The sequence below is a fragment of the Prionailurus bengalensis genome, chromosome D1 (genome assembly GCF_016509475.1).
Source record: "Prionailurus bengalensis isolate Pbe53 chromosome D1, Fcat_Pben_1.1_paternal_pri, whole genome shotgun sequence".
Classification (NCBI taxonomy): domain Eukaryota; kingdom Metazoa; phylum Chordata; class Mammalia; order Carnivora; family Felidae; genus Prionailurus; species Prionailurus bengalensis.
This window is the reverse complement of record NC_057346.1, coordinates 78,504,046-78,529,141: the sequence shown is the minus strand read 5'-3', so window position 1 is coordinate 78,529,141 and position 25,096 is coordinate 78,504,046. Positions and strand designations below refer to the sequence as shown.

At 36.8% G+C, this 25,096-nt stretch overlaps 1 protein-coding gene across 2 annotated transcripts in view; it reads right to left on the bottom strand.

Annotated features, from left to right (window-relative positions):
• Positions 1-25,096, bottom strand: part of GAS2 (growth arrest specific 2) — a 131,209-nt gene that overhangs the window by 88,334 nt on the left and 17,779 nt on the right. For both annotated transcript variants that reach the window (XM_043580826.1, XM_043580827.1), the window contains exon 3: positions 21,836-21,957. In XM_043580826.1, the coding sequence (XP_043436761.1) occupies positions 21,836-21,957 (122 nt within the window). The remainder of the gene's footprint in view (positions 1-21,835; positions 21,958-25,096) is intronic.

The window sequence follows — 25,096 nt, the reverse complement described above, 5'->3', positions numbered from 1 at the left end:
CCTGCTCAAGTATGCCTTGAATCTAAAACTGCTCTAAAAATTAAAGTATATAAAAAAGTTATTATGTTATTGATAGGTGTTTAAAAGCACCAAATGCTTCACAAAGGAGAAAAAAAACCTTGGTGTTAAACAAACAAACAAAAAAATGCATTGTTTCCATTGTTATGTACATTGTGCCTAATTTTACATATACACCCACATGGGAATCATTATATAAATGCTATGCTACTATGAAAAGCTTCTGTTCTCCGAAATAATTATTTACATATGACCAGATGGAGATTAGCTTCTTAAAAATTTCAAAAGTCTAGTCCTACCCTTTAAAATTCAGTTAACTGGCACAGCTACTAATTCTGAATAGAGATAATTTAATCTGAATCAACTCAAGCAATCATTATTAAATCATAGCTCCACATCAGTTGCAACGGTTGGCACTGCAGACAGAAATACAAAAAAGATAAAGCCGAGGCTGCTTTTCAGAGACCCTCAGTGACTTTGAGAAAAAGACTTTAAAATCATCATTTCTTGTGGCACCTAGGTGGCTCAGTCAGCTAAATGTCCAACATCAACCCAGGTCATGATCTCGGGGTCCGTGAGTTCGAGCCCCACGTCGGGCTCTGTGCTGACAGCTCAGATTCTGGAGCCTCCTTTGGATTCTGTGTCTCCCTCTCTCTCTCTGCACCGCCCCCCCCCAATCCTGCTCATGTTCTCTCTCTCAAAAATAAACATTAAAAAATCATCAAAAATAAATAAATAAATAAATAAATAAATAAATAAATAAAATCATCACTTCTTATGATAAGAAATACAATAGAAGTTTAAGTATTTAAATAGAAGTTAAAATTTAGCTCTTTGGGAAATTTCAACCTGAATGGGGAGGGGCTGATTGAACACCACGATAGCAAAGCCTCAGAAAGGGGCAGTAATTTACACAATTGAAGGATCTCAAGTGCTCAACAGGCATATAAGGACAGTACTGTCCAGAAAGTGAAACATCAGACAAAGCCTGAACCAGGATGGCTGCTATGGGTGAGCATAAAATGCACGTAGAAGAGAAAATGAGACCGGAAAGGTCAACTGGGTTTGAGTCACAAAAGGTATAATTATACCTTACAAGAATTGCCAATATTATAATCTAAACCAGGGTTACAAACTCAAAGGCCCAGAAGTGGCCAGGCAGATCAAATAAAAGAATGAAGCAGCTGGTTCCCAGAGATTATAAGGAGCGATGGGGATTGTGGAAATCTGAAGAACTCATACCAGTCCAGGAGGGGCCGACATATTTATTTAAGTCTAAGACATCACCATAAAAAATACAGTCTCAATGTTGTTAGACATTTCAATTTTTTAGAAGAATTTGGAAATCTAGACATTTTGATGTGCAAACTCCTTGACTCTGAACAATTGAATCTATAGACGGATGCATGTGTTTGCCTGCAGGAAACGATTTTAACATATAAACTAATAAGTAATCCAACTACACATATCCTCTGGAAAAATAATTATGTTATTTGTTGTCAACAGTGACTTAAAGGACTGAATAAAAAAATTTACATAATTCTATGGACGTAAAAAATAACTGATTTCTTTTTCTTCTGCCATCTCCATCTTCACAGCAAGAGTACCAAGACTTCACGAGTCGGGCATCAATCGGAAGAAGAGAAACTTACTCTGTGAACCGGAAAGATTTCACAGAGAAAAAAAAGGGCTGTTGGATACTAGGCAGAGCAGTCCTTCAGATTTCTTAATTATTAATTAATTATAGGAGCTCAAATTGATGATAGTTTCAAACATGTTCTTGAGAATGTATGTTAGTTTTCTGTGTCCCTTCTAAAATTAAGGAATTATATTAAGGAAACAAGCAAGAAAAGTCTTATCAGATGTATCTTGTGACGAAGTTTTGGGATGATTTGGGGTTCATGGGGTTTGGAGCTGACAGCCAAAAAAGAATTCTTGAAGATGTCTTTGGTGCAAAAAGGTGATGTTAATAAAGCACAGAGACAGGACCCATGGGCAGGAAAAGGTGCACTGGGGTTGTGGGAGGGGTGACCATTTAATGGAGTCAGGGAGAAAGGGTTTCCAAAAAAGCTTTCATATGCTAAAGACTTACTGGAGGCCTAGCTATTGTCAAGCTGAGGTTGTTTTTCCCTCTAGCAAAGCATTAACATTAAGACAGTAGGAAGTTCCTGGACTTTAGGCTATGATGGGATCGCCTTTTTCTGGTAAACTGGTGGAGACTCTTATCTGTTTAACCAGTTGTATTTTGTTTTGTTTTGTTTTGTTTTGTTTTGTTTTTGGTTTTGTCCTTTCCTGTTTTTGGATAGCCTGGAGTATTCAAGGAGTATCATATGCATCCCATGGGGGGTGGGGGGGGGGTGCTGTTAGCCTGCACTTTGCCCTCAGCTTACCCCCTACCCTCATCATCTTGAATTTTTCGTTTCCCACTAACATTGTGTACATTTTAAGACATAATAATTTAAAATGATTGGCAGCAAATTTTGAGTTCACAGAGCCACTGATGCTAATATTTTAGCTAAAACTACTTTTTGGTAGGCATCTCTAAAATATCCAACAAAGAAAAGCATTGTCAGAAGTCCAAGGATTGTTTCCTGAATGGATTCCAGAAAACCCAATTTATTTTAGTGGCTAGCATACTTCCAAACACTTTTTGAGCAAAGACTCTCTCTCTCTCTCTCTCTCTCTCTCTCTCTCTCTCTCTCTCTCTCACTTTGTTTTGGTAACTTCACTGCACTACAGATTTTAGGCACACTACAAGTGTTCACCAATAGGGATAGCTCCCTAGACTTTCAGTAAATTTGAATGATGGAAATGTTAAACTTTTAGTAAATCAAAGAGAAAAGGCTTAAGCCTTGAAACTACAACTCATCAGCAATCAGACTGAGTCATCAAGAAGTTAGTTAATCTATTTAACCTTTTGGAACTTCAGATCTATCATTTGTAACATGTTTTGAGAATTAAATAAGATGTTTTGGAAAGTGTCTATCCTAGACCACAGCTTATCTTCGATTAATGTTATTTTTTTTTTCAAATATGTGTCTACTTTCAGTTCTTTTTACAAAGAATGCCCTGAGGAGAAGTGAAAAATAGTTACGTCGTCACATCTGTAATTAGGGGAAAAAATTTAAAGCAGACGCTCTACATTAGTATGGTGATTTAATCACAATTTGTTTTTATCCATCTTCTAATTTCTTTTCATTATTATGTTGTGCATTCATATCTGTTCTCCACATTCCAATTAGAGTAGACTTTTAAAAAGGCAAATTTAGCGTCCCAGTGCTTTTAGGATAAAGCAAAGCTCCTTCTAGTACAGCTTCCACGATTTGTATTAGCCCCACTCCTACCTGCGGACCCAGCAGAGGACCTCAATGCCCCCTACAGGCTCACCAGCCTCTACTCCCACTCTTGATGCTCCCCGTGCTCCCTCCCACCACACAACCCTGACACAAGGGTTCTCTCTGTCCTTCCTTTACCTCTTTGCCCAAGTAAGTTTGCCAACTCATTTGCTTATTTCTTTTCTTGAGCAGAAATGTAAAGAGTGGTGTGAGATGAGCCCACAGGGCTCATAACTCTTGGATACCCATGAGGGTATATGGCACAGACACCCATGATTTTTCCCCAAACTTTTCTTCCCCTGCTTTTCCAATTGTAAAATAAAGCACCGCCATCCATTTCTTCACATATGAAACCCAATCTCCCTCACCTTTTGGCATATTATTTTGAACTAGAGATACTTGAGAAACAGCCAGAGCAAGAAAGGCGCTCTGACCTTACTTGGTCTCTCAACAAGCAGGGGATAAATCTCCCATGTGAAAGGTACCAGGAGGGAAGACAGCATCCTTATCACCAGAGAATGGGAATTTAGGGCCAAGAAGTCTACGTAAACAAGCTTTATGCTTCTTCTTCTTCTTCACTAATTTACTACTCCAAGTCCAAACCCCTTTGTCTTGTCAATTCTTCACAAATGTATTGTTTCTTTGTCTACAAGCTATAAGAGCTTCCTGCTTTGGTCACTTCTTTGGGTCATATATTTTTATGGGACTCGCAAACATATGAAATTAAATTTGTTTTCTGTCTGTTAATCTGTCTTGGGTCAGTTTAATTATTAGGCTAGCCAAAGACCCTAGAAAGGAAGAAGGGAAACATTTTCCATCCCTGTCCCACCAAGTTTCAATAGATCTCAAAACCACGTGCTTCTTTCCAGTATCACTGCTAGCACCTCAGGTTGATGGTCATTATCTCTCTCCTAAGCAGGGCAATAGCTAGCTTCCTACGAGAGGTCCTTACTTCCATATTCACCTCTCCCTTCCAACCCATTCACCACACTGCAAATGTCATCTTTTTAAAAGATTCTATCAAGCCCCTGTTTAAAATACTTCAATGGCATAATGTTCTTTTTTTTTTAATTTTTTTAACATTTATTTATTTTTGAGAGAGAGAGAGAGAGAGAGAGAGAGAGAGAGAGAGTTAGAGTGAGTGGGGTAGGGAAAGAGAGAGAAGGAGACACAGAATCCGAAGCAGGTTCCAGGCTCTGAGCTGTCAGCACAGAGCTTGACATGGGGCTCAAACCCATGAACAGTGAGATCACTACCTGAGTCAAAGTGGGAAGCTTATTTGTTGTTCTTAATATACGGGCCAACATTCAACAAATTTGGCTCTGGTCTCATTCTGGACACTAATAATACATGCTAGTATCCAAACACTTGCTTGACTTTTAGTTTCTTAAAGTCATCATGCACCTCCACAACTGAGAGCTTTTCCCATGACCTATTTTCCATATTTGGAACATTCTAGATCCCCTTTCTGTCTGGCTAATTCCCATTCCTGCTTCAAAATAATATAAAAGTCCTTTCGACAAGACTGCCCTTTCTACAACGTTGCCCTTTTAAAGTTACCATATACTTGGATTTTCCCATACTTACACATCACACAGTTGTAATTCACTGTTAGCTTAACTATTTGCTTAATGTTATTCTTCCTAACAACCTGCTACTCCACAAGGTAGCATATTTTAGGTGTTCAATAAATGCTTTTTGAATAATTGATTGAATGGCATCAATATAATGGATGGCATGGCGATACAAACTGCTGATATATGTCATTTATTGAACATTTATTTATATCTGTATTCTTACATGTTCGTATTTTATTAACTTAACTAGAATCTAAGCCCTTTGAGAGGGGACAGGAATGTTTTACACTTTTTTTTATTTATCAGTATCTTGAATACAGCACTCAAAACATATCTATCAATTGAAAAATCTAGATCATCTGTGAAAGACGTTATATAGGGAAGTCAGAGAAGGCATCAGCCAAAAGACAACATTTGAACACAGACCTAAAGGGAGTGAGGAGCGAGTCATATATATTTCTGAAGAAAAAATATTCTGAGAAGATAGAAGAGCAATTGCAAAGGCCCTGTGGTAGTTGGGACCTGTTTGTTGGGTTCAAAGACCAAGGAGGTCATTATGACTGCAGCAAAGCAGAGTTTGGGGAAAGTCACATGAAATGAGATCAGATAGTTAGCTAGGAAATTGAGTATGTAGGGCCTTGTATGTAATCATAAAGATTTAGGCTTTTAGTTGAAGTGAGTCATGATGCCATTAGAGAATTGTCAGCTAAGAAATAGCATGATATGTTATAAGTTTTAAATTATTTGATGGTTTAATCTATGTTAAAAGTTTACTCTGACAAAGAATAAGTACTTAGTAAAAGCTTACTTTATTATCATATCTCATGGTATTCAGTAAGTCTGAAAAAAAGATCAGATAGCTACTTCTCAAACTTTAAAAAATATTTAAACATAGCAAATATGATAACATGGAACAAAATATGGGGTGGTTCCTCATTTATGATTTTCAATACACACACATGTTTTTTATACATTTGTACATGCATTTATCATATACATACAAATATAGAGATTAATCTTTCCTGTCTTAATGTTCCCACCGTACCTGTGTAAAATATGTTTATTCTGAGTTTTGTATGTCTATAACACTATTCGTCACTAGATTGTGATCATCTAGAATACGTTCTTGGTCTGGGAAGACCATGAATAGTGTCTATAACACTATTCTTCACTAGATTGTGATCATCCAGAATACGTTCTTGGTCTGGGAAGCAAAATATTATGTTTATTTTTACTCTCCTCTAATTATTTTTTATTTTTTATTTTTTGAGAAAGAGAGAGAGTGTGAGAGTGGGGGAGAGGGGCAGAGTGAGAGAGAATCTTAAGCAGGCTCCACACTCAGTGCAGAGCCCAATGGGAGGCTTGATCCCATGACCATGAGATCATGACTTAAGCCAAAATTCAGAGTCAGATGCTCAACTGACTGAGCCACCCAGGCTGCCCTCTCCTCTGATTTTCAATATACTTTTATTATGAATGTAATGTCTAGAATGTATACCTGAAATATTAAGTTTACTTTCTCTTTTACTTTAAAACTACAGTATTTTTCAGAACCCTTGTTCACTGTTGGTGGGAATGCAAACTGGTGTAACCACTATGGAACACAGAATGGAAGCTCCTCAAAAAATTAAAAATATAAGTACCCCTCTGATCTAATGATTTTCAATGTCAATTCAAAAACACAAGAAACAATAAATGTTGTTACGGATGTGGAGAAAAAGGAACCCTTATGCACTGTTTGGGAATGCAAACTGGTGCAGCCACTGAGGACCAGTATGGAGTTTCCTCAAAAAGTTAAAAATAGAACTCCCCTAAGATCCAGTAATTGCACTACTAGGTATTTACCCAAAGAATACAAAAACAGTAATTTGAAAAGATATATGAACTCCTGTGTTTATTGCAGCATTATTTACAATACCCAAATTAGGGAGGCAGCCTCAGTGTCCACTGATAGATAAATAGATGAAACAATGTGGTGTGTGTGTATATATATATATATATATATATATATATATATATATATACACACACAATGGAATCTTATTACTCAGCCATAAAAGGAATGAAATCTTGTCATTTGCAACAACACAGATGGATCTAGAAGATATAATGGTAAGTGAAATACGCTAGTCAGAGAAAGATAGATACCATATAATTTCACTCATATGTGAAATTTAAGAAACAAAATAAATGAACAAAGGGGGGGAAAAGAGGCAACCCCAAAACAAGACTCTTAACTAGAGTGAACCAACTGATGGTTAACAGAGGGGAGGTGGGGGGTGGGGGATGGGTGAAATAGTGAAAGGGATTAAATAGTACACTTGTCATGGTGAGAACTGAGTAATGGATGGAACTGTTGAATCACTACATGGTACACCTGAAACTAATATAACAGTGTATGTTAACTACAATAGAATTGAAATACATTTTTTAAAAAAACTACAGTATTTTCAAAACCAATGCCAGATTAATAAAAATAAGCAAACACATTGCTTATTTTTTTTTAACTTGTGCTTTAATATTTATTTTTAATAATGTAGTAACCATATTTCAAAAAATGTTGATACCCTCTATTTTGTGTTTTATAATCCTTAATGTCATGCATTTAAAAACATCATCATGAAAAAGGATCGGCAGGCCTCACCCAATGGTTAAAGAAGGCAGGATACAAAAATAATTGTCTCTGATCTAGAAGGCAGAGTCGGTGACTTATTGGCCTTTATAACACCTAGTACAAAACTGCCTCTCAAGAAATTCCCTAGACTTATTCAGAATTTAGTCAGTTCACTCCCATTTTAAGATTCCCTTCTTGGGGCGCCTGGGTGGCTCAGTCGGTTAAGCTGCCGACTTCGGCTCAGGTCATGATCTTGCGGTCCATGAGTTCGAGCCCCGCGTCAGGCTCTGTGCTGACAGCTCAGAGCCTGGAGCCTGCTTCAGATTCTGTGTCTCCCTCTCTCTGACCCTCCCCTGTTCATGCTCTGTCTCTCCCTGTCTCAAAAATAAATAAAACGTTAAAAAAAAAATTTAAAAAAAAAAAGATTCCCTTCTTGGGCCACCTGGGGGGCTCAGTCGTTTAAGCGTCCAACTTCAGCTCAGGTCATGATCTTGTGGTTTGTTGAGTTCAAGCCCTGTGTCAGGTTCTGTGATGACAGCTCAGAGCCTGGAGCCTGCTTTGGTTCTGTGTCTCCCTCTCTCTCTCCCCTCCCCTACTCACACTCTGTCTCTCTCAATCTTCCTCTCTCTTTCAAAATTAAATAAACCTTTAAAAAAAAAAGATTCCTGGGGTGCCTGGGTGGCTCAGTCAGTTAAGTGTCCGACTTCTGCTCAGGTCATGATCTCAAAGTTTGTGAGTTCGAGCCCCGCGCTGGGCTCTGTGCTGACAGCTGGGAGCCTGGAGCCTGCTTTGGATTTTGTGCCTCCTCTCTCTGCCCCTCCCCCACTTGTGCTCTGTATCTCTCTTCCAAAAATAAATAAATGTAAAAAGAAAAAAAAGATTCGTTTCTTCCTTTTTACTTCAGAGGTTTCATTCTTTTTAACAATTGTAGATAGAGCTAAGTTCTTTGTTTTGTTTCTATTTTAGTTTTGGCTTCAAGATACAGGAATTGCTGCATTATGACTTCTTACAGGGAGCATCCATTAGACAAACAGCCTGTGGGAAATCAGACATGACCAGCAAAGTGGTATAAACACAAAACACATATGAGACAGCTCCATGCATGATATGTAATGCATATTCAAACTGCTAAGCAAAACAATAGCAGGTATTCATGTAGGCAGCTCCTAAAAGCTTATACAGTTGGAGAGCTCTACATACTATAAACTCAATTACCTCATCTAGAAAACATTATGCCATTACTCTGCAATGCACCAGTACCATATACCTTGGACCACACACACACATATGGTGAGTACTTACATTTTAAATCATCTAGCAATCCTCAGACATTTTCAAATTAAAAAGGAACATTTTTCCTCGAATTTACAGCCCCTTAAAAATGTTCTTGTTATAAAACCTGTAAATGGTCTGCTTTAAGAAATGGCATGCATATTCATTATTGATTTGTTTAAATGACCAGAATTTCTCCAAAGCATTTAGCAACAGCTCATTTTAAAGTAATTAATTTTCTATTTTCCATATGGTGAGAGTGACTTTTCCTGACATAGTATTCTATATCCACAGTGCTTTGAAACAGCAGTGGCCACAGTCAGTGCTATCAAATATCAGAAAAACAGTTCCCCAGTTACACGCCTTGCCCATGTGCCTGCATGCGGTTAAATGCAGGATGTGAGCCTATAAGTGGAAAAGATGATGTCACTGTGGAAAAATTCGATCAGCTTTACTTTTACGCTCGGGGGCAATGTTCTGCTGATGTTATGAAATTATGTAGATGAAAAATGTGTGTGTGTGTGTGTGTGTGTGTGTACTCCTTCTTCTAAGCCAGATCTGTTTTTTTTTTTTTTTCATGCTTTTGGAACTTCAATTCGACATGTTTTATTTTTAGTCTTATGCTTCGTATGCTTTTAATGCAACCATTATTTACACTACCAAACAATAGCTTACAGTTTTAACTTTTGAGAGGAAAGAACCGCTGAGCAGTTTTGAAGGAGGGCGATTTATCAGCAGATTCACATAAACATACAGCTACTGAAACCTGGCAAATTTCTAAGTTCAGTGCTGCCACCTTGTCTTTCTCTTCTCCCCCTCACTCTGGAATGTGGAGATTCTTGGCAGGGTACTGAATAGGGCTAGAAATACCCCTTCACATCTCTTAGCTCATCAGAAGCAAACTCCAATAAGAAAAGAAGCTTAGGATTTGGGAAAATGACTCACTCTTGCTCATTAAGAGGTTGGCAACTACTGGTTTAGAACAAACAAGTAGGGAGCCAAATATGATAATGGTAGGGTATATTTTACTCTCTTGTAATTTGAGGGAAATTCTAAAATAATTCTGATTCTTTTCATTTGCTTCTTTGTACATAAAAAGAAAACCATCTCAAACATGAGTGTTGTCACAAAGGTTAATTCCATGCTTTGCACCTGGTTATATTCCATTTAGCGAGCCCTGTATGCTTGTCCAAATAATTTTAAGTATGTAAACCCATAATATCGTTCCACTTCTAATTTCATCATACAGACAACTCAACAAACTTTATACTGTTTTAGGTAATTCCCAAAAAACTTCAGCCCACCTGGCTTAGACATTGGCTGTCTTTGCCACCCACCGAAGGAGTTATATATATATAAGGGAAAGTGGCAATTTCTTCTATGATTTACTGAGGACAACCAAATGAGAATAGTTTAAATTTTGACTCTGTGATAATAAAAGAGGAAAAAGCTGTAATAATAATGTATGGGTAGTAGGAACAATCAAATTAATATACTGAAATCCACTTAAAATCATTGCAGTAGGCTTAAGCACAACAGCCATTCTATTTTATAAAGCAGATATGATTTTTAATTGGTATACCTTTTGATTTAGAAAGCAGATGAGACACACTCAAAATAAAAATTTTAAACAACTATGTGCATGAAAACTTTTCAATGTATACTACTATATGCTTTAAATTCTGTTCTAAATTCAGTCACATGATAAATATTGCCTTTCTTTTATTTAAACTGTGGCTGCTTAAAATTAATTCGTTTTCAAATCATTTTGTGAGCTTGATCTCAAAATCTATATAATACCGCATGTATCTTATTTCTCCCTAATAGGTAGTAAATTCCTTGAGAAGACTGTCTACCTTTACATCACAACCATTATTACCAATGACACATACGCACAGAAATATTCACAGTAAATAATGTCATCTCTTGTTTCTAACAAGAGCTCTTATACTCATCAATCATATATCAACTTTTAAAATAACATACATAAATAGGGGCGCCCAGGTGGCTCAGTCAGTTAGGGGTCTAACTTCGGCTCAGGTCATGATCTGGTCAGTGAGTTGGAGCCCCATGTTGGGCTCTGTGCTGACAGCTCAGAGCCTGGAGCCTGCTTCGGATTCTGTGTCTCCCTCTCTCTCTCTGCCCCTCCCTTGCTCACACTCTCTCTGTCTCTCTCTCTCTCTCTCTCTCTGTCTCTCTCTCTCTCTCTCTCTCTCTCTCTCTCACTGTCTCAAAGATAAATAAACATTAAAGAAGAAAAAGAAAAAAAGAAATAGGACTCAGTTATTGTAAAATATTTGTAGTTCATACTATTCTCTATTATTTAAGGTTGTTAAAATGATGAACTTGCTCTGCCCCATGGTCATTTTTATCTCCTTTTTGAGTTAACCCTTAGTTAATAAAATAACACATTTTTTTTTGGAAAGCTGACAGCAGCGTTTATTGCTCGTTGCTCTTACGCAAAGAATTCTCTGACTCCCTCCTGCAGTTTTACAGAAACTGTATTTTTACCTTGGTTGTTACAGAGTGTTTTGGTAGATGGCTAATTAGGGCTCTGAAAAGAAACAATGGTTCTTATATTCCCATTTCACTCACCAACTATTTTATTGGACAAAAGGAGCAGTTATTGAGAAAAAGATGCAAAAAAAAAAAAAAAAACCCACCTCCACAGGGATTATATCTTTACAGCTCCTCAGTCATTGAAAGACACAACCCTTAATTACTCTAGTAGTACCTTATTTCAGGTCAAAAGTACCCCTTGAGAAGTTAGTCCATGAAAGATCCTAAAATTATTCTTTTTCTTAATTATCAATGATAAGCAAGTTCATAAAGCCATTAGTTATCACTCATCTGATCCTTTTATTATCCTTTTATATTTTATATTTTATTCAAACCACAGCAAACACTATAAACAGGTCTTGAAAAGTAATCCTTCAATGGAATAAAACATTGGGATATTAATATGCTCATTTTTGTCATCATTTTTACCTTTAGATAATGTTCTGAACTCAAATAATATAACATAGTGTGTGACTACATAATCTCATTTGCAATTAACTTAAATGACCCATCTCCTCCAGAACTTCCTTACTAACTTAGGCCTCCATGGTCTATTACTTCACCAATATCTTGTCAGCACTTTTAATGTCCTCAGATCCTTTTTCTTTCCCTGAACCACCCCAAAACTCTCCGATTCTCTGTTTTCCCCATTACTTAAAATGTCAGCTTTGTGCCTTATGATTTTGAACATCAAAGTGTTTGAGTGAAGCAAAACCAGCAGAGGGAGGAATTTCAAACTTGGTGACAAAAGTCTTCGGGTTAAAAATCGAGAATTGCTAAAACCCACTGACAACAGCATTCTGGATCTACAAGTAAATATCTACATTGGCCCATTCATTCATTTATTCATTCATCTAAAAACAGATCTACTGAAGACCTATATGCCAGATTTTATGATAGACCTACATACAAATAAGACATTAACCAAGCTCTCAATGATCTTAGGGTCTAGTAAAGGGATAAAGGCAAGCAAAAAACTAAGTATAACAATATAGTACAGGTACTCCGACAGATGGGGAAACCATAAATATTAAAAACATCTCTACTTTTCCAAGATCCCTCTACCTTTTCTTTAGGAAATATTCCCTATCTCATTTTATTCAGTCTGAGAACACATCAATCAAGGTAAAGCCATGACCTGGTCAGACAGCTGACTGTTCATCACACTAAACAAACTCCCTCTTGCTAACATTTGAAACTTGAGAGAAATGATAAATGGATTTAATAGTTTAATGTTACTGAGCACCCATGTACACTAGGTATTACTCAGTGCTTATGTATATTAAATTTAGCCTCCATAACAACTGATACGTTAGGTACTATTATTAGCTACATGGTTACAAATGAGGATGTTACGGCACAGAGAAATTAAGTAGTTTTCCCAAGCTAATTACAGTGGAGTTAGGATTTAAACCCAGAAAGTGTGCCTGTTGAGTCCACACAATTAACCACTCTATTTAGCTGAGCTCTCTAAAAGTGTTTAAAATGATTCATTCTAATAATGGTACTCTGAAGTGAATGCTCATGTATCCACGCTTTATAACCTTCAGAGTTGGTATAAATCCTAGGTCCTCCAAAGCCATCGGTTTTTATTTCTTTAGTCTCAGAGAGTAAAGTTCAGGCATTTGGCATTAGAAAACTATGGGATTGGGGCGCCTGGGTGGCGCAGTCGGTTAAGCGTCCGACTTCAGCCAGGTCACGATCTCGCGGTCCGTGAGTTCAAGCCCCGCGTCAGGCTCTGGGCTGATGGCTCAGAGCCTGGAGCCTGTTTCCGATTCTGTGTCTCCCTCTCTCTCTGCCCCTCCCCCGTTCATGCTCTGTCTCTCTCTGTCCCAAAAATAAATAAACGTTGAAAAAAAATTTTTTTAAAAAAAGAAAACTATAGGATATTTGGAATTGGTGTTGAGGCTAATACTGGAACGGAAAACTAGCATTCTCTTTATGGAGAATAAACTGTTTTTGTGGGCTTTTAAGCTTACACTATTTTGGCATCCTCTTAATGAAAAAGAATACAGGGTTATGAACAAAAACTTAGATAGGGAATTAGATGTTTACTTAGGATAATAAAATAAGGCCCAACAAACAAACAACTTTTAAAGAGGATAAACACTGGAACCATCAAAGAAAAAGAATATAATATCTTAATCAATTAACTGCCTGACAGAACACTATTTTACTTTTCCTTATAGATTTTGGCTTTATTTATACTTTCTGGTTGCTCCTTCACAAACAGTAACTTGGAAATCTTTTCATAGAGAGAATAGAAAGATAACCCGGTCTTTCTTTTAGCATGATTAAGCAAAACGAAATCTTTTTTAACAGTTTAGAATAATCTTTCAGTCTCATAACTCATTATTAATAAATGCCATAAATTTTGAAATCTACTAAAATTCTGTTGTCCCACTTAGAGAAATTTATCAAGTTTCTTTTACATGTGAGCTTTTGCATGCAGAATAATTTTCCACAGGATAGTTGTGATAGAAATAATTCAAGTAATATGATTTGCATTTGGTATTGGCTCTTGTCCTTTGCTTAATTCCTGTCCCCTGACCAGTTTTCTGTTTCCAAATGGGACACAGCTAGACATTCTTATCTTGGGAGAGTGGCAGAGACATAAAGAGTGGGGGCAAGCTGGGATGAAACAGCAAGCACTCCTTCTCAGGAACTGGGGAAGGTACATGGTGGATTCCCCTACCTCTGGTATTCTCCTGGACCAGGCTAAGAAAGGACTACGAATTAACCTGGACATTCCTGGTACCACTGCTCTGTTCTTCGAATCTCAGCTAGCCATAGTCAGAGCTGATGATCTCCATCAGGTATCAAAATACTGCAGTCTGGATCAGGATGGAGTTAGATCCCTCTCACAGCATAACTCCTAGCCAACACAGGAATCCCTGGCCAACTGGTTATGTATCTCAACATACATTTAAAATCTTGAGTGCCACTAAGTGTATTATGGCAGGGTTTTTCTTTATTAATGTAATAGACTTGGAGTGTTAGTCTGAGGAGAACAGGATGTAAATTGAGATTTGGCAGAATTAATGCACTTTAACTGCACTAAATAGAATTCGGTGTGCTAACGTGGACAGCCACAGATGATCCCGTTAATAGTCTGCTAGATTTGCTGACACAAACGTAGATGTGATGCTAGCCCACACTAAATGACAATAAAAGGCCAGAAATCACTTAGTAAAATACAGGGGAAGGAATTCAAACCTTGGAAAAGAAATGCAGCATGGAATTTGTAATGTGGACCTCATCGAAGCAAACTTTTTACAGTGTCACTCAGTGGGGCCCAAAGATGCTCTATTTTTCGCTAAGATATGAAGAACAGGTTGGTGAGGAGAGTTCCCTAATTTCCTAACGTGATTTTTCACTTCAGAGAGAGGATGCTGGTGACAGGAGCTTTCTCTTATTAATGTGAATGGGGATTCTCAGGGTGGCAGAAATACATGGTAGCACTTTCATAGGCAAGGTGGATATGGTTGCTAGCATACAAAGTAGGCCAATCAAATCTCTTAGAATAACCTGCCCCACAGGAGATCTGAATGTGGTTTATTAATCATGAGGCCTTTAGCTGAAAATTGAAAGGCAACTTCCTAAGTTCTTGCGTTGTATAACAGAAAACAGCAACAGCAACACAATAAGAGAATCTTTCTGATGGCCTAGTTCTTAGACTACAGCCAATTTATAGACCCAGGGCCCATTGAATGAAAGGAGTAATGATCTCAAGTCTTTCCTATAAAGCTTCCTTCTAATCTTTAAAGGGACCTGAAGAGTTTGCTATGCATTAGGGAAAGGGAAATACCTTATGGGGATCAAGTGACAGATGGATTTTGACCTAAGCCTAAGTTACACTATGACTATTATGCCTTTGAACATATAGAAGCTATTTTTACATTTTTCCATGAATATATAATTGGCAAGGATATTCTCAGCAACTTTCATAATTTTTGTTCCCTAACATATGGGATAAAATGTCACAACTTAGAAAAAGTCAGAGATTCATGCTACTATCAGTGACCTGAACATTGCCAGAAAAGTGATTTCTATCACACCTCCATTCAATTCAAGCCAATATGAAAGATGGATGGGACATGGGGAACAGCAGGGATATTATAATGAATCAATAGTGTCAATCGAGTTGCTGTTCCAGATTTGGTCTTTCCATTGAAGTATACATATTAGAAAATATCCTAGTACTTAGCATGCATCTCTTGGTCTGGAAATGCAATTTTCTTAATCCTGAAACATAGAAAATTCCAGAAGCTGTTTGCATACACTTGACAAAAATAACAGAAGTGTTTTACTATCCTGTACATTGGCTCAGGCTTTGAAACGTAAACTATAGGAACATTTCAACATCACACAACACATTCTTCTACTAGGTCCACGGTATTTGGCTGACTTGACGTTACAGAGCAGGAATAGCAGGCAAACTAGATGGTTTCATAAAATACATGCGCTCTAGGGGATAAATTATGTGACAATTCAGGATGGGGTTTTGTTAACTAAATGAAGTTTCTGGATCCAGCAGTAGGGGCCATGTCGGAACACTGCCTTCTATGTAAAGGATACTATGCACATGTTCCTAACTTGCTATTGTTGTCTTATGGAGGTCGAATCTCCATCTTGGGACACCAGGGACCATAGAACTTGAAATGTTTACTATGAACTTAGTGCCAGATAATCAACTTGGCCACATTTTCGGTGGTGCCCACCAATATTCTATCACTTACAAATATTCTCTCACATATGGCATTCGTTCAATTAGGCCTTAAGATACAGGTAAATTCCATAAGTACATCATTCACTCCCAATTATACCCATTCTTTCATATTGCTGCTTTTGTTCTCCTTAGTCCATACATACAGCAACCCAGATCAAGTTGAGTATCAAGTCTCTTATGACTATTTGACTATGGGTAGAAAAAAAAAGTTGAGCTTCTTTTCCTAACATTCTATATGATTCATCAACACTTACTGCTATGGCAGTGAAACCTGACTTAGACATAACCCTGTAAGATGGTCTAGAATAGTAATACCCCCAATGAGAAAAAAAAAAACTCAGCAAGATATTTCATGGCCTCTGATTAAGATTTTCCTGGTGATCAAGGACTTAGAAAATTGGTGACAAGGAATTAATTTTATATTGGTAAATAATTCACCTTTATATATTTAAAATTTGAAGATATTTGTATTTTTTTTTAATCCTGAGTAATTGGATTTTATCCCTGACTTTTTTTTTCCTTTTCCTCTCAGTCCCAGACAGCAAAATAACTCAAAAGAAAAAAAACATTTATGTCCACATCATTACACCTTTAGTCCCTCCATTTATCATGACTCACTCTGTTGGTTTAGTCCTAGTCCTAGCATTACATTTGTATTTAAAAACCATGAATTTCTTAAGAAATACACAATTATTTTAGTTGTACAGCCAGATATAGATGACTCTAGATTAATCACAGCTGAGATTTTCTTTTCAAGAAAAACCTCTGATCATTTCTATCATACTTCCTTGTTCTGTCAGAGGCTTCAGCAGTAAACACACTTTACTGGATTTCTCTGAAATCAATCTTGATAAGTAAGATGTTCTCCAAACAAAACATGCTATCGATTTTGAAGGGAAAAACTCGAATCTCTATGTTTTATCTAATTCCTTGATGGTTAGACATCCTGAGGTAGTGTTATCTTACAGCTCAGAGAACTAGATATTCTTCTTTTTTTTTTTTAATGTTTATTCATTTTTGAGAGACAGAGACAGAGTGCGAGTGGGGGAGGGGGCAGAGAGAGTCAGAGACACAGAACTCAAAGCAGGCTCCAGGCTCTGAGCTGTCAGCACAGAGCCCGACGTGGGGCTCGGGCTCACGAACTGTGAGATCATGACCTGAGCTGAAGTCAGACGCTTAACCAACTGAGCCACCCAGGCGCCCTGAGAACTAGATATTCTTGATGGGCAAATGTACTATGGACATTCTATCTGACTAGGATGTTCTTTCCCTCAAACAAGGCCTGGATTCTACATTTAGATGGTGAATGTTCAGTTCCTTCCTTGGAGCATAATGTAGCATTCTACTAGCTAACAGAACTTCTTTTTTTTTTTTCTTTTCTTTTCTCTTCTTGTGCTTCAAAACTGATCTAACCATTCAGGGCTCTTTGAAGTCAAAGAAAGCTCTTAACCCAGGAAAACTCTGATGCCTGGGGCAGAGACTGTCAAGATAAATGAGACAAATGGAAAGGAATGTTAGGAGAAAAAGAGAGGTTGAACCCTTTGAATGACTTGCACCATGTTGATGCCCCAGTCGTTGAGAATCTTGTGTACAAATCAGCAAGTATACAAGATGGCTGGTGTTAAAAGAAAAGTAAATACACAATAAGAAGGGGTTCCTACAGTTGAATACTATCCGGACCACGAAGTGAAAGTTCATATATCAAGGTACAATTATTCTGTCCTGATTGGAGATGCTAACTTTGAGTCAGGTAACTAAGGATCAAAAAACATAAAATATGACCTTGGACTTATCGCTTATTTTGGTTTTCTTACCCTGATATGATATTGGAAAGATTTGTTTTGGTTAGATTTTTGCCTTTTAGGGTCCTCAGCTCCAGGAATATTAACATTTATAGTTAGACTTAATTAATCATATTGTGGTATATATGAGTTAATCAAAACCAAATTATACATTAAACTGATGCACGTGAGTCTCAAATACTTCTACCTACCTATTGCTTAATTCTATGAAATTTCTGCATTGCTTCCATGCAAAGTGAAAAAATGCAAAGGGTAGGATTTACTACTTATAGCTAACAAACAGAGAGAGGCTACTTTTATTGATCTATTATTGATGCCTAGAAAGAAAGAATCATAGGATATCATTTACTTTCATTGAGATATGTTATCAAGCCAGAATAGGATATAACTCATGGATTTATAACTCAAATATTAAAGATGTAAACTGTCTAACATATTTATTAAATAGGCTTGCAAGTATTAGGATTGTTTAAGTCACTCTTAACACAGACATACTTCACATGTACCAAGTATAACTTACTCATCTGAATGTGTTTACATGGCTATAAAATCTCCAAATTAAATATCAATTAGGAAAAGTAAAAATATTGCTATGAGAACGAACATGTGAGCTTTAAGTGCTAGGAGAAAATTACAAAGGACTTAAGAAGGGATCAAGTTTGTGGTTGATTTTTTTTAAAGTAATTATGTTTTAATATCTCCCTAAATGTAACAGTTTCACTAATTCAGCAAAGGTATTAACCAACTTACCAGTCTTTACCACTATTGTTTTTCCTAGATTCTAAAGTGCCAAGATGGAAAATAATTACACATACATACAATCAGGTAATATTGTAACCCATAGGTTATTTATATGCAATTTGAAAGCCTCCTTGTTTTTCTATGGGAAATATTCAATGTCAACCTAACTACCTGGGTCTTAGTGAATTTATTCTTGTTTAAATTTAGATTTAATAACAGCAAAATACTGTACAATTTCATATAACATCTATTCCTGTTTTAGACAAAAGATGGATTGAAAACAAAATTATATTTGATTTATGAAAGTGCTCATATCAAACTTGGATAGATTGACAAAATTATATTTATGAACAGTAATAGCAATGAAGTATTAGCCATGTGGTTTCTCATCTTTTGAAAAATATTTCATAAAATGTAAAAAAGGAAAACTAACCTTCTTTGCACTTTTTTCATATAGTAAGACATATGCTATTTTGATTTAAGCTGCATATTGTTGGAAGTAAGTTGTAAAATATATAAATTCTGCCAAGGACACAGAAGGTAATTCAGTCAAGAGTAATTGTGTCGACTTCTAACTCAAATTAAATTTGATTTTTTGAGCACTGAAAGTGAGATCATAAAGGGTATTTTTAAATCTACACTTGTTCAATTACCAGTTGAGTTTTTATACTAAAATATATTTATTATGATCAGAATAAATTTGAACTTTATATTTAATTAAACAAATTGCTTAGAGTCAAGGAAGTATTTCAAGTTTAATAAGACCTTGCTTTATTTTTACTCACTTTGAAAGGAAAACTTAATTTGTTTCTTTTTTATGTTTTATAGTTGTATTATAAAAATGATATAATTTGAAATGAATGTTTCAAAGGAGAAACAGCTATCAAAATCCTGATCCATAACTATTCTATTACATATTCTCATGGAGATTTACAGAAAAGATACACCTATTTGTATATATCGTGTTAACTATGAGTAGTTATATTTACAAAGTACTCATCTTTTTCTTCTAGTTTCTTCTAGCAAATCAAAAATTCTCATCAGGATCTCTTAACTCTTTCACGTAGGGAAGGGAAATAATATTTATCTAAAGTCTTTTTTGTGCAATGCTTTCTGGAACGTATATATGCATAATTATTACTCCTACTTTACAGGTAAGGAAATCAAAGATAGACATGTCCAATTAATAAATAACAAAACTAAAACCCAAGCAAAATGTGCCCAAGAACAAAGCCTTTAAATTATAGGTTAATGCTTTGGGGGTTCTCTTACAGCTGATGGCCGTACAACTCTATTTGGAGATCTCAGCTTCTGTTTTATAAAATATAAGCTTACAAAACAAAACAAGAAAACCTTACACCAGCCTTTGTAGAGTTGTTTATTCTTTGTTACTATGAAGGGCTCAAGACCTTAGCACTGAAGTAACGGTCTCTCTTCTCAACAACAAGCAATATAAATAGAAGTTTCAGGACCAATGCAATATTAACATAATGATCTCAAAACAATCTTGCACCCAGCAGTTTTTTCCTCTTTGTTAATTATTTCACAGTGAACCTTCTATACAAATTGTCCTCCTATTAGGCATTATGTTTTCTGCTCGGTCAGCTGAAGTAGAGTCTCATTACAATGGAAAGCACGGCAAAAGAATTATGGGTTTCCTAACGTCCTCACACTAAGTGTGACATAAGCATGTTCATAAATGATCTATCTCTTCATGTCTATACTACACACAGTGCACTAAAATGAGAGGCTTAGAAAAAGAAGGTCCACAGCAAATTCTTGCTCTGTCACTTACTAGCCTGTTGATCTTCCACAGATCACTTAGCATCTATCCGATAGAGAAAAAAAAAAGATGAACACAGTGGTTCCCAAATTTTGCTGCCCATGAGAATCACCTGCAGAACTTTTGAGACATCCCAATCCCCAGGTTGCACCCCACAGAAATTAAATCAGGATGTTCAGGCACAGGAGCCCAGTCTGAATCATTTTTAAAGACACTCAGGTGATTCCAATGTGCAGCAAGGTTTGGGAACCACTGCGTTAACTAACACTTTCAAAGAGCTGCTTTTAAGATGGAAAATATAATGGAGGGGCTTTGTATATAGCATACAGTACTTCACAGAGTGATGTAAAATATTATCTCCAAAGTAAGTACAGAGCTGTAAAAAAATGCATTATTTTAGGGAGCTTGAGTTTTGTTTGAATTTTAGTTCAGTAATCATAAGAAACTATACATGAGTAATCAGATTTACTTTTTTTTTTGCCACAGTTGCAGAAAATTTAACAATTTTTAAGTTTTTATGTTAAGCTATTTTCAACATTATTTTAAACTTATTTTTTCTTATGCTTTTTCTTTCTCTTTTAAAAATTAAAAAGTGTCATCTATCTTGTTTCTTCCAAAAAATACCAAGCATCAGGGGCACATGGGTGTCTCAGTCGGTTGGATGTCCAACCTCTGCTCAGGTCATTCTCTCACAGTTCGTGGGTTTGAGCCCTGCGTGGGGCTCTGTGATGACAGCTCAGAGCCTGGAGCCTACTTCAGATTCTGGATCTCCTTCTCTCTCTGCCTCTCCCCTGCTCATTCTTTTTCCCTCACTCTCTCAAACATAAATAAATAAAACAATGTAAAAATTTTTAAAAAGATAACAAGCATCATACTCTCATTATGAACTCATAATAATCTTAAAAGAATATGTGCACAAAGGAAATCTGAGCAGTCAGAAAAAAGTAATTTATCTAAAGTTACTTAGTTCAATGCTACTACTTACAAAAAAATTACACACTCCAGATACTTTATTCCAATGATCTATTATAATAATCTATGTGGAAACAAAGACCTATTCAGTAAATCTTTCTTGACCAGATTTTGTTCATCACCTGATTACATAAATTATTTCTGTGCTAAATTTGTAATCAATACATCATATTCAACCAGCTTATACACAGTACTTGTTTTGCATTAATACCATCAATTTTCATAACCTTCTAGTTAATTAGACTTACTGAAAGGATTATGTAATTTATGTACAGTGCAAATTACATGTTGCCTGATTAAGATGCATCCTCTGTGTTTTGTTAATAGACATATTAATGCACCATTGACAACAAAATACTAAAATTAACCTCTGTTCATAAGCAACTACAAATGTAATCCGCCTCCTGAATGATTTTGCCTGGGGATCTCCTACCTTTGTAGGCTTGTTAGCATCCATGCCTTCTTTGAATTTCTCCTGCATGGTTTCTGCAAGTTGACAGAGCAAGGCACCATTATCCAATTTTTCCATAAAAGTTTCTGCCGTAATCTCCTTCCCTGCAATAACAAAAAGGAGAATTATAAAAGCATAAGCATTCCCCAATGCAAATATGACATTCATGCCAACATATCTGACACACAGCTTTTATCACCAAAACTTCTATTCCAGCTGGGTTGCATATCTGGGATGGGAACACAGGAAAAGAATGTTTCTCTGGAATTTTATGTTTTCCTCTGGTGGCAAGAATCTCAACATTTTAGATGTTCATGACATAATTTCAACTGCATAAAAGTTTTATTTCACATTCAAAATGGCAAAGAGATATCCTATGTGAGAGTCCCTCCACTTGGCAATCCAGAGGAATAAAAACCAACCAGTCAACGAAATTCAAAATGTTTTTCCCATGATTGCAGTTTGACCTCTGAGATGCACTCAACTTACCCTCAGGAGCCCATTTGATTACTCTGGCCCACAAGGTGAAGGCAGAAGGCAGAGCCTGCATCCTGTGTTTTGTTTATGTCTTTGACTACAAGAACACCATAAGCTCTCTTTTCTTTAATTTGAAATAGAGTCACAGTGCATTGAAAAGTCAACCACCATTGGCAACTGTAGTGGCACGGCCAATGTGTAAACCACATCTCTAAGTTCTATTGAGTTTGTTTTCCTGATTAAGATGATGAGGTGAAACTAATGCAACCCTGAAAGAAACACTACCCCTCTAACCATTCCTCTTCCTACCACCATCCTTGAACTGAGGATTATTGGGTTCAGTTTCTGCTTTTCTCTCTCCTCAAAACCACTCGGCTTCTTCTACTGCTCTTATGACCATCATTTACCATTGTTCATCCCTGGCAGTTAACCAGTTAAAGGTCGTTTGTCTTCATTCTTCTATTCTCCCCAAACAGATTTTGTTTCTTCATTTTCCTTTTATTTTATAATGGCTTCATTGTGATATAATTCACATACCTTACAATTCACCCATGTAAGTGTATAATTCAGTGGCTTTTAGTAGACTTGTGCAATCATCACCATGAACAATTTCAGAATATTTTATCACCCCAAAACGAAACCCTATACCCTAAACCTGTTACTCCTGATTCCTTCTTTCTTTCAGTGTTATAAACCACTATTTTTTTCTTATATGCAACCCAAATTAACTTCTCCCCTTTTCATGCACTCTAAGTCTCTAAGTTTCAACATATTTTATTTTCCTGCCTTAATTTCCTATAACTTATGAGTCACAGCTCCTATAGATCCATACTTCCTTTTATTTCTGGTACCATAATATTAATAAAAATTTGGGGGGTGCATGGGTGGCTCAGTGGGTTGAGCATGTGACTCTTGATTTCAGCTCAGGTCATGATCCCAGGGTCATGGGATTGAGTCCTGTGTCAGTCTCCATGCTGAGTGTGGAGCCTGCTTAAGATTCTTTCTCTCTCTCTGTCTCTCTCTCTGCCCCTCTCCCTCACTGTCTCTATCTAAAATAAATAAAATGGAAAAAAAATTCTTTTTTGATTTTCATGATTTGATATTTAAACCTCTAGCAACAAAAACAACGGCTATTCCTTGTATCCTCAACTTCCTTCTCCAATACATATCACACTCATTGCTAAAATTATTGTTGCTAAACACTATCCTTCCTGGGTCATTATTCTTCTTTATTGCATAGTCCCTAATCTTCTGTGCTACCCCAAATATGAAATATATCCACTTTAACATATCCAAAGGATGAGACTTATGCCTCTAATCCACTTTTCTAACCTAGCATCTTTATAGTCTCCTTGATTCTTGGTCTACACAGTGCCTTCACTGTTTCTCCAGCAAGACCTTCCCATTCCTACCACCAAGCCTTTCTTCCTGGTGGGCCCCTGTCTACAATATCCTCCTTATATCTGCCTGACCAAGTTCTATCTTTCCTTTAATCAGAAATCCACAAAGAGATTCTCCCAGTGTACACTGCTCTCTTTTCTAGATGGCCACACTCAAAGGCATCACTCATTTTGGTAACTTTCCAAACTTCTACTGCTAGTAATATGCTTTGTGTAAAGTTCTTGTCTTCCTCAAACTTTTTTTTTTCCTTTTTTCTTCAATTTTATTTTTTAAAATTTACATCCAAATTAGCATATAGTGAAACAATGATTTCAGGGGTAGATTCCTTAGTGCCCCTTACCCATTTAGCCCATCCCCCCTTCAACAACCCCTCCAGTAACCCTCAGTTTGTTCTTCATATTTATGAGTCTCATCTGTTTTGTGCCCCTCCCTGTTTTTATATTATTTTTGTTTCCCTTCCCTTATGTTCATCTGTATTGTCTCTATTGTCTCTTAAAGTCCTCATATGAGTGAAGTCATGATTTTTGTCTTTCTCTGACTAATTTCACTTAGCATGATACCCTCCAGTTCCATCTTCGTAGTTGCAAATAGCAAGATTTCATTCTTTTTGATTGCTGAGTAATACTCCATTGTATATATATACCACATCTTCTTTATCCATTCATCCATCGATGGACATCTGGGCTCTTTCCATACTTTGGCTATAGTTGATAATGCTGCTATAAACATGGGGGTGCATGTGTCCCTTTGAAACAGCACACTTGTATCCCATGGCTAAATACCTAGGAATACAATTGCTGGGTCGTAGGGTAGTTCTATTTTTAGTTTTTTGAGGAACCTACATCCTGTTTTCCAGAGTGGCTGCACCAGATTGCATTGCCACCAAGAATGCAAAAGAGATCCTCTTTCTCCGCATCCTCACCAACATCTGTTGGTGCCTGAGTTGTTCATGTTAGCCATTCTGACAGGTGTAAGGTGGTATCTCATTGTAAACCTCTTTTTTTAATGTTTATTTATTTTTGAGAGAGAGAGAGAAAGCAGAGGAGGGGCAGAGAGAGAGGGAGACACAGAATCAGAAGCAGGCTCCAGGCTCCAAGCTGTCCACACAGAGCCCCACATGGGGCTGAAACTTGTGAACCATGAGATCATGACCTGAGCCAGTCAAATGCTCAACCACTCAACCGACTGAGCCACCCAGGTGCTCCAAAAGCACCTATTGTCTTCCTCAAACCTCCTGGGGCAATATCGTGTGTGTGTGTGTGTGTGTGTGTGTGTGTGTGTGTGTGTGTGTGTGTTTGTGTGGTCCTACAGAGGGAAGTATAATGATATTACCATAGTAGGCACCTAGATAATGTGTTCAGTGAG